At 38.7% G+C, this 10751-nt stretch overlaps 1 protein-coding gene across 1 annotated transcript in view; it reads right to left on the reverse strand.

Moving 5' to 3' along the window:
* The window catches only part of WDR44 (WD repeat domain 44), an 87796-nt gene that overhangs the window by 34756 nt on the left and 42289 nt on the right, over positions 1–10751 (reverse strand). Inside the window, exons 4-8 of the mRNA XM_008706953.2 lie at positions 9029–9665; positions 8428–8558; positions 7225–7320; positions 4363–4499; positions 3483–3566 (exon numbers count right to left, since the gene is read on the reverse strand). Of these exons, the coding sequence (XP_008705175.2) occupies positions 3483–3566; positions 4363–4499; positions 7225–7320; positions 8428–8558; positions 9029–9665 (1085 nt within the window). The remainder of the gene's footprint in view (positions 1–3482; positions 3567–4362; positions 4500–7224; positions 7321–8427; positions 8559–9028; positions 9666–10751) is intronic.

Below are 10751 nucleotides of genomic sequence, written 5' to 3' on the forward strand. Positions count from 1 at the left end.
AAATAAATAAATAAATAAATAAATAAATAAATAAATAAATAAATAAAATAAAAAAAGCAAGCTGACAGGGCACCTGGCTGGTTCAATCAGCAGAGCATGCAACTCTTGATCTCAGGGTTGTGAGTTCAAGCCTTTTGTTGGTCATGGAGCTTACTTAAAAAAAAAAGGGCAAAAAAAAGCAAGCCAATAAACTATAGGCAGACAGTATTAATCCTACTTTTGTGAGAAAAAAAAATTCTATGGAGAATACACCTAATTATTAACACTGGTTATTTCTGGGGGTGAGAGTATGAGAGACTTTCATTTTCCATATTTCTGTATTAGTTTTTCTGTTCCTGTTCTTGTTGTTAAAGTAATCTCTACACCCGACATGGGGCTAACACTCACAACCCTGAGATCAAGAGTTGCAGCTCCACTGACTGAGCCAGCAAGGCCAGGTATCCCTGTATTAGTTTTGATATCAGAAAACACAGATGATAAACCATTTTTTAAATTACTATATAAGGGGGTGCCTGCGTGGCTCAGTTACGTGTCCAACACTTGGTTTCATCTCAGGGTCAGGAGATGGAGCCTCATGTCAAGCTCCGTACCCCCTCTCTCCCTCTGCCCTCCCCCTAACACACCCCCGCCCCCCACCCCGCTCGCACATGTGCTCTTAATCTCTCTCTCTCAAAAAAAAAAAAATCACTATAAGGTCTCAGGGCATTTGGCTGGCTCAGGTGGTGGAATGTGTGACTCTTGATCCCAGGGTTGTGGGTTCGAGCCCCATGTTGGGTATAGAGATTACTTAAAAATAAAATCTTAAAAATAAAATCATGGGGTGCCTGGGTGGCTCAGTTAACCATCTGCCTTCGGCTCAGGTCGTGATCCTGGGGTCCTGGGATCGAGCCCCACAACAGGCTCCCTGCTCATCAGAGAGCTTGCTTCTCCCTCTGCCCCCTCCCTGCTTGTGTTCTCTCACGATTTCTCTCTCGTGCTCTCTCTCAGATGAATAAATAAAATCTTTTTAAAAAAAAAATCATTATAAGGTCTCTGCTACCTGTAACTCAGAAGTTATATTTTCTGGGTAACTATAGGTTTACTACTACTTTAAGTAAGAAAGCATATTTTAATCATTTTGGATGAGAACATTTCTAAAATATATATTTTTTGTGCCTTCTTCAATGGCACTTAATGTTCAATAAATTGCTTTCTTTATTAAACACAGCCAGTTACCACCTTTACTGTGAATATACTCAGGGCCTTTCAAATGGATTAAGTAGGCCATAATATCAGCTCCCCCTCAGCCTTCAGGGCAACAGAGCAGGGCCCAGGGAAGCCAGAACCGTGAGCAGACTCTTCCAGCCATCAATAGACTCATTAGTTTATCCAGTGTTCAGTGGAACTATTACTATGTTTTCTGTGTGTCGTGTCGAGAAAAAGTTGAAAGCAGTACCATATGGAACAGCTGTGCTATGTATGAGTCCTTTTATCATTTTTTGGATTCCTCTCTTGCAATCAAAATATTACCTGACGATATTATGTGTTGACCTACATGTTGTCACAGTTTGCTACTTCTATTTTGTTTGACCTCAGACACCAGATGACCAGATTTTTTAAAAATTCTGTAAAAAGTAAGTATAATGGCTTTGAATAAACCTAAGGAGCTTTTCTTTAAGAAAAATAATGAGCCGGGGTGCCTGGGTGGCTCAGTGGGTTAAGCATCTGACTCCTGCTCTCAGCTTAGGTCTTGGTCTCAGGGTTGTAAGTTCAAGCCCATGAAGAACTTAAAATAAAAAGAAGACGGGGCGCCTGGGTGGCTCAGTCGCTAAGCGTCAGCCTTCGGCTCAGGGCGTGATCCCGGCATTCTGGGATCGAGCCCCGCATTAGGCTACTCCGCTGGGAGCCTGCCTCTTCCTCTCCCACTCCCCCTGCTTGTGTTCCCTCTCTCGCTGGCTATCTCTCTCTCTGTCAAATAAATAAATAAAATCCAAAAAAAAAAAAAAGAAGAAGAAAGAAAAAGAATGAGCTTTAATGCATGGAGTAAGTGACAGCTCTCCTGTGTGTTTACCCATCTCCTTAATTATTCCTAATTCTCTGATTTCTGAGAGTTGCCACTGCTAGACAGCCAAGCTCCAGATATCTGAGGTTTCATCATACACCTGCATTGTGGGTAAATCTTTTCCAAGAATTCTCAATGCTTTCTTTGATACACTTCCCATACTAGGAAAAGATCAAATTATAGAGGAGAATCTGTTTTGGGAAATTACTGTCAAATAAGTGACCAGTGTATAATCAAGCAAAATCTATATGCCCACCATTTGTGCTAGATGTTTGTAAGGGAAACAGAGGGATGTCATGATTACAATCCTTTTGCAACATATGATTTCATTATTTTGCACCTATTTATCTTGTTTTTAAAAGTCAGAAAACAGGGGCGCCTGGGTGGCTCAGTCGTTAAGCATCTGCCTTCGGCTCAGGGCGTGATCCCGGCGTTCTGGGATCGAGCCCCACATCAGGCTCCTCCGCTGGGAAGCCTGCTTCTTCCTCTCCCACTCCCCCTGCTTGTGTTCCCTCTCTCGTTGGCTGTCTCTATCTCTGTCAAATAAATAAATAAAATCTTAAAAAACAAAAAGGCAGAAAACAGGGACGCCTGGGTGGCTCAGTTGGTTAAGCATCTGCCTTTGGCTCAGGTCACGATCTCATGGCTCTGGGACTGAGTCTCACGTTGGGCTCCTTACTTATCGGAGAGCCTGCTTCTCCCCCTGCCTGCTGCTCCCCCTGCTTTACTCTCTCTCTCTCTGACCAATAAATAAATAAAATCTTTTAAAAAAATTAAAAAACGAAAGTCAGAAAACAGGGTGCCTGGTGGCTCAGGTCATGATCCCAAGGTCCTGGGATTGAGCCCTGCGTGGGACACTCTGCTCATGTGGGAAGTCTGTTACTCCCTCTCCCTCTACCCCTCCCCCTGCTCGTGCTCTCTCTGTTTGTCTCTCTTAAATAAATAAAATCTTAAAAGAACTCAGAATACACTTTAAGATAACATAAAATAAAGGTAAAATGTTAAGTGTAAGTTATGTAGACAGTAGGTGTCACCGAAAGTGAGAAAAGGAAATTTACTAGGAAGCAGAGTAGTTGGGAAAAATTGTATAGTTGAATTGAGAAAAACAGGATTTGAAAGCAACTTTAAGACCAATCATGTTCTACTAACACTTCTGCTACCTACTATCAGAAAAATAATACAGGCATGATGCAGAATTTATTGACCATTTACTCTTTGTCAGATACTATAGAAATGACCACCAACACAGCCTCAAGCAACTCATAATCCATTGGCTGGGGACAGGAAATGGTGGTGGGAGATGGACATATAAACTAGATAGAGCATAGATTTAAAACAGTAAGGCAATTCTCGTATTTTTTAAATAAAAGCTTGAAATAAAGAAAAGAGATGTACTGTAACTCACGTCTGAAATAAAGAAAAGGAATGTACTGTAACTCACGTTTTCTGTTTTAACCTTCCACCATCAGTATCTGTTGTCTGAGACTGTAACTTCTCTTCATCATCTGACTGTGCCGCATCATTACTATAAGGGGAAGAAGTCATTTTAAAAGAAGCCATTTCCCCTATACCTCTCAACAATCTACGTATACTATATACTCAGGCACTCAGAATAAAACTACGTTAACATACTTTATAGAAGTTTAATTTTAATGATGATTCTGAGAATGTAAGACTTGACAGATCAAAAACTAGAATCTTTAAGCATGGTGTAATGTACAAAATGCAAGTGAAAGCAATTTAGGAACTTAGGGAAAACCTACTACCGACAAGGCTTTTTGTTGGACAAAACGTGCTGCACAGAAATGACAGTTTAACTTCCTCTTCGCTCTTCAGGTACATCACGTATTACACTTTATTAAGATTTGCTTTCACAATTATCATTTCTTCGATCTACATACATCTCACAGTAAAGTTAATCACCTCACTCTAAAGCCATTTTCTGACCTACAAAGATAACACAATCACTTATAAAATTTGTGGTTCTTAAAGCAAGGTTTCAGAAACCAGGTATTCATTCCACATGGCTTTTTACCCTCAATATATTTCAATAATGTCACTAGTATTATATAAATCGTTTAAAAAGAAAAATGAAATACTATGAGATTTCAGATATATACTATTTTCCCCAAGTAACTGTATGGTCTTAAGAGAGAACAATGTTGAAGAATACGTACATTAACTAACTCTATTTTAATTCCAAATTTAAAAAAAGAAGACTGAATGAAACCAAATTAAGGACTGTTACAGTTCATAAACACAGAAATCTTCGCCACCACTCTGAAACACTACAAATGATAAATAGTAACAACAGGCCATACCTTACATATTCCTTAGTCCTTCTCATGATGTGCAGAGTGAGAGGATTAATACCTGTTGGCAGTTTCTCTTCCGCAAGACTCAAAGGTATTTCTTCTCCAGTATCCAGGTTCTTAATCATGACACTGGCTAAAATTTCCTGAGGTAAAAAATAACACCAAGAGGACCTATAATTTAATTATCTTTTTGAGTCTGCAAAATCCTCAAATATTTAAGCTAAGGACTTTCTAGATACATTCAGTACGGTGTACAATAATTTTTAACTTCTTTTGTGAGATACAATTCATACACTGCAAAATGCACTCATTTAAAGTGTATAATTCAATGATTTTGAGTAAATTCAGAGTTGTGCAACAGTCACCTTAAGTTTAGAATATTTCCACTACCTCAAAAAGAAACCTCATACCCATTAAATGTCATACCTCATTCCCCTCTCCTCCCAGCCCCTGGCAACGACTATTTACTTTTTGTCTCTATAGTTTGCCTATTCCAGACATTTCATATAAATCAAATCATCCCATATGTGGTCTTTTGTGATTGGCTTCTTTCACTTAGCACCGTGTTTTCAAGGTTCATCCATACTGCAGCATGTGTCAGAACTCCATTCTTAATTGCCAAAAAACAGTCCATGTGGATTGGATATACCACATTTTATTTATCCATTCATGGGCAATGAACGTTTGTGTTGTTTCCATACTGGCTATTATGAATACTTGTATACATTTTTTTTAAAGATTTTATTTATTTGAGAGAGAGAGAGAGAGAAAAGAGAGCACACGAGCATGAACAGGGGGAGGGCTAAGGGCAGAGGGAGAAGCAGACTCCCTGCTGAGCAGGGAGCCCCATGCACAGGGCTCAATACCAGGACCCTGAGATCATGACCTGAGCCAAAGGCAGACGCTTCACCAACTGAGCCACCCAGGTGCCCCACCTGTGTACATTTTTTTTGTGTGGACATATATTTTCATTTCTATTTGGTGTATACATAGGAGAAGAATTGCTGAGTCATGGTAACTCAATGCCTAATGCTTTGAGGAACTGCCATACCGTTTTCCAAAGTAAAATAATTTTTTCAAACGTATCATTTAAAAGAAATGAAAACTGGGGCGCCTGGCTGGCTCAGTCGGTGGAGCATGCGGCTCTTAATATTGGGGTTGAGTTTGAGCAACACGTTGGGTGTAGCGATTACTTAAAAATTAAAAGAAAAAATCTTTAAATAAAGAAAAAAGACATGAAAACTAAGATTTTGCTTCAAAACTTTATTCAGAATAAATTGGCCAACTGATGTATACTAAATTTTAATGGTAAGCACTGAGTCTGTATACACTGTACATCACCTAACAAGTATAAAAACGTATAACATCAAGTTCTTTTTAAGCCCACCTTCTATTAAATTTGGGCTTTGTTTTTAATACATTTATTCTACCACATAATGGTATAAAAAGGTAATTTTAAGTTAGAGCTGCAAACTCCAGCATATTAAAAAAAACAAAAACTGGGGCGCCTGAGTGGCTCAGTCAGTTAAGCGTCTGCCTTAGACTCAGGTCATGATCCCAGAGTCCTGGGATCAAGCCCTGAGTCAGGCTCCCTGCTCAGTGGGGAGCCTACTTCTCTCTCTCTTCCCTACTTGTGCTCTCTGTTGCTATCTCTGTCTCTCTCTCTCTCAAATAAATAAAATCTTTAAAAACAAACAAAAAAAACAGAAAACAAAACAAAACAAATAAACCCAAAACTGGGATGCCTCATTGGCTCAGTCAGTAAAGCATGTAACTCTTTTTTTTTTTTAAATGATTTTTTATTATATTATGTTAGTCACCATACAGTATATCCCCAGTTTCCGATGTAAGGCTCGATGATTCATTAGTTGTGTATAACACCCAGTGCACCATGCAATACGTGCCCTCCTTACTACCCATCACCAGTCTATCCCATTCCCCCACCCCCCTCCCCTCTGAGGCCCTCAGTTTGTTTCTCATAGTCCATAGTCTCTCATGTTTCATTCCCCCTTCTGATTACCCCCCCTTTCTTTATCCCTTTCTTCCCCTACCGATCATCCTAGTTCTTATGTTCCATAGATGAGAGAAATCATGATACTTGTCTTTCTCTGCTTGACTTATTTCACTTAGCATTATCTCCTCCAGTGCCGTCCATGTTGTAGCAAATGTTGAGAACTCGTTCTTTCTGATAGCTGAGTAATATTCCATTGTATAGATGGACCACAACTTCTTAATCCAGTCATCTGTTGAAGGGCATCTCGGCTCCTTCCACGATTTAGCTACTGTGGACATTGCTGCTATGAACATTGGGGTGCATATGGCCCTTCTCTTCACTACGTCTGTATCTTTGGGGTAAACACCCAGTAGTGCAATGGCTGGATCATAGGGTAGCTCAATTTTTAACTTTTTAAGGGACCTCCACACTGTTTTCCAGAGTGGCTGTACCAACTTGCATTCCCACCAACAATGTAGGAGGGATCCCCTTTCTCCACATCCTCTCCAGCAATTGTTTCTTTGTAAAGCATGTAACTCTTGATCTCAGGGTTATGAGTTTGAGCCCCACATTGGGTGTAGTGTTTACTTAAAAATAAATAAATAAATAAAAATAAATAAAATATAAATTTTTTTATTATCTAAGAAAATCAATTTTCATTTTTTCCTTCTACATTAATTTTTTTGCTTAATAACAATAAACTTAAAAAAATTTTTTAATCATGGTAAAATATTTTTAGCTGTATAGTTCAGTGATATTAAACACATTCACAATGCTGTGCAACCATAACCACCATTTATCTTGAGAACCTCTTCATCTTTTCACTCTGACTTTTATATTTTATGTTTTTAAGAACAAAAAAAATCGAATCATACCTCATCAGTAAGCTCTCTCCCAGAGTTGGATCTAGGTCTCTGAGGGCCCATCACTTCACCTGCTATGGTCTGCCCATCAGGTGCTTTTCCATTTTCCTAAAATTACAATTTTATAAACAGAAAGTAGACGAGTCAATTTCTACAAACACTCAATTATTCATTACCACACACAGTTTAAAGAATTCCATACTTCACATAATGGAGCCTACTGAAAATTTAAATGAAACACTCCATTTCAGTCCTTTATTATTCCCAGCATGCTGAAAAACATTAGGTATCAAAACCACTGCTGCCCATGAAATAATGTCTTAGTCTTGAAAGCAAATAAATGTTCTATTTGAACCTGACCCAAAAGCAGTTCTCTACTAGCAGAATGCCAGCACTAAGGGTGCCATTAATCAGAGCTATACTTGTGCTTATCTTGAAGGCAGGGGTTGGCAAACTTTTGTATAAAGAGCCAGACAGTAAATGTTTTAGGCTTTCTGCTTCACATATAGTGTCTATCACATATTCCTTTTTTTTTTCTTACAATCCTTTAAAAATGTAAAGACCATTCTTAGCTCAGGGACTCTATGAAAACAGGCTACTGCGTCTCTGCTCTAAGGCTATGACAAGACTGAAGTGCCATATCTCCCAGTCTGCTAACCTGTCCCTACCATAGATACCACATAAGCCTTGAGTCCCAGAAATTGGGCTAAGGTAAAAATTCATGCTCTCACGTGCTTTCTATCGCCTCATATAGGGATATACAGCCTAGTATATGAAGGTTTTTTTCATGATTAGGTAAAGGAAATTGTAAATAGAAGTCCTCAATTTTGACCACCATAGGTAAGGTAAATAAAGACTGTAGTTGATGTTTATTAACATTATAATAATGTTACAAATAGCAGTATCTTTCATTTTTTTGATTGCCTACTGCATGCCAGGTACTTGGCATATTTTATTTCACTTCATCCTTGCACGACACCTTCAAGGAAGGTTTTCCCCTCATTTTATCAATGGGACATCTGAAACTCAGATATTAGTTTGTTAGAATCACCTAGCTATGTAGTAGCAGAGCTAAAAAAGGGATATAAGACGGCCAGGTTTTAAGGACAAGGAAATATTTTGCCTAGAGAAGAAAGAAGGTTCGACAAGCAACAAACCAGACAGCTACAGAAAGTTGTTAAAGTCTCTTATCAAAAATAACATGAATTCACGAACCTGGGCAGTAACTACTTTATCTCCACTGGTAGCACTTGCCAAGTCAAGAGAAGGCTGAGAATCCTTGACTGTATTCTCTGAAGCCATGTTCGTACTTAGGAGAGTATCAGATGTAATATTCTCTTTGGGAACTGCAATGTCAATAATGATAGTAATGATGATGATGATAATGGCAATAACTAGTATTTATATAGGACCTTACATAGAGCTTCAAAAGTGATTTAACCTTTGTCTGATTCTTACAACAATCCCATAAGGAAAGTGGTTTTATTACTCTCATTTTATATATGGAGAAACCAGGGTTCGAAAAAGTTATTTCAATTCCTCAAAGTTATACAACTTACACACGAAGAGATCTACATCTTGAATTCAGATCTTAAGTCTCCAATGGTAACAGATTTGAAAGTCTGAAGTCTACTAAAATGTTCGAACACAGTAACTTACTACCAATGTAAACACTTTCACCTTTTATTACTAAAATAACTTTTATAACTTGGTCATGGTCATTGACGTGGTTGTATATAGCATAAACTGAAACAAAACCAGAAAGTAAAATTCCAAAATCTCTCCACAAAAAGTTCTTTCTCAATTAAATACTTGCCATCTAGATCAGGCGTTTTAAGGGCCTCAAACTCCAATTCGCTTTTCTTTTTTCTTGGTGGTGGAGCAGGTCGAGATGGAGGTGGGGGTCTGGGAGGTGGGAAATTAGTTGGAGGGGGAGGGCGTGCTGGAACAGGCTTCTTAGTACTAGCCACAATGTCAGGTTCTGGAGTAAGCTGTCTTGGGGGTTTGGCGGGAGCCACTTCTTCCATGGCAGCAAAATCTTTAGTAGATAAAGAGTCTGAGGACACAGGTTCTAGAACATCACCACTTCCTTTGACTTCCATGGCTTCCTTGTTCAATACTTCTGTTTCAGTTTCAGGCACATTATGCTGCTCAGCTGAACTTATTTCAGTTAACTTAGTGATTTCATCAACTGACTTCTCATAAGTGTCATCAGAAGGAAAACATCTTCTTGATTCTAATTCAGTTTCTTCAATTGCATTCTGACTCTCTGCCTTTTTGGAATCTTCCGGTACTTGATCTATGGCTAACAGTCCAGGTATATTGCTAAGATCTGTTCCAGCTACAATAGAACTGGCAGTAGCCTGGTCAGAGTGCCCTTTTCCTTTGGAATCCGAAGAGTCGTCTTCCAGCTGTAGTACTTTCTGACTCTCCTCAATAATACTTTCAATAATCTGATGAAAGGTTAAAAAGCAGTTTTTAAAAAATGAGGCTATTTACAAGAACATAACAGCTAATCATTTACATAGTACTTACTATGTGCCAGGGAATGTTATTAACACTTTACCTTTTTAATCTTTACAATAACTCTATGAGATCGCACTCTTAATATCATCATTACACAAATGAAGGAACAAAAGCATAGAGGGATCAAGTGATTTGTCCAAGGACACAGAGCTAGTGAGTGATGAAGATGGCAAAAATCCCGGGAGTTTGGTTCCAGAATCTGAACTCTTAACCATTATAATAGGGAATCTGCTAGTATGTATAATCACAATAGTTCAAACAACCCTGTAAAATAAAGTTCAGACCTAAATTTACATTCAGATTCTTCATGTCACTGTTCATTTACATATTTATGCCAAGTCAGTTACAGTAACAACCTACTGCTTTTAGCCTAGTTAACAAAACCATGAGAATCAAAACCACCGAGCACAAGAATTTGAATTGTTTAGTTCTGAACTCAAGCCCAAGACAGAAAAGGCCAGCAGATGCAGCGAGATTAATAGTCTTAAACAAACTACACCTAATACTCCACTATTCAGAGAAATGTCAGGACCACGAAAAGAGTTCACTCAGCTCACCTTGCCTTTTTCCCCATTCTATTTCTTTTCTGTAGCTGAAAAATACAGATAGGGTTTCTATATCTTATACCAACATTTAGAAGAAAAGATATTTTCTACTCAGTACTGTCATTATTACTACATACAATCTCCCAGTCCACTTATCTTTCCACCATGCCCAACCATGGATGACTTCTGCTTTCTCAATTCCTTGGCTCCAGAAAGTTAACAGAATGTGTCACAGACCCATCCTGATCTGGCTTACCACAAATTCATGCTGACTTCAACTGGATATGACTGCCACCCAGTAATATTCTTCCCTGATTTCCCAGCACAGTCCACATAATGATTTTTCTTAAACTTCAAATTGTTATCCTAGTTTTTTTTTTTTAAGATTTATTTATCTGAGAGAGAGAGAGAGAGAGCATAAGCGGGGGGGGGGGGGGGGGGGGGGGGGGGGGACGGGGGGGGGGAGGA

The sequence above is a fragment of the Ursus maritimus genome, assembly GCF_017311325.1.
Source record: "Ursus maritimus isolate PB19 chromosome X unlocalized genomic scaffold, ASM1731132v1 scaffold_X1, whole genome shotgun sequence".
NCBI lineage: Eukaryota > Metazoa > Chordata > Mammalia > Carnivora > Ursidae > Ursus > Ursus maritimus.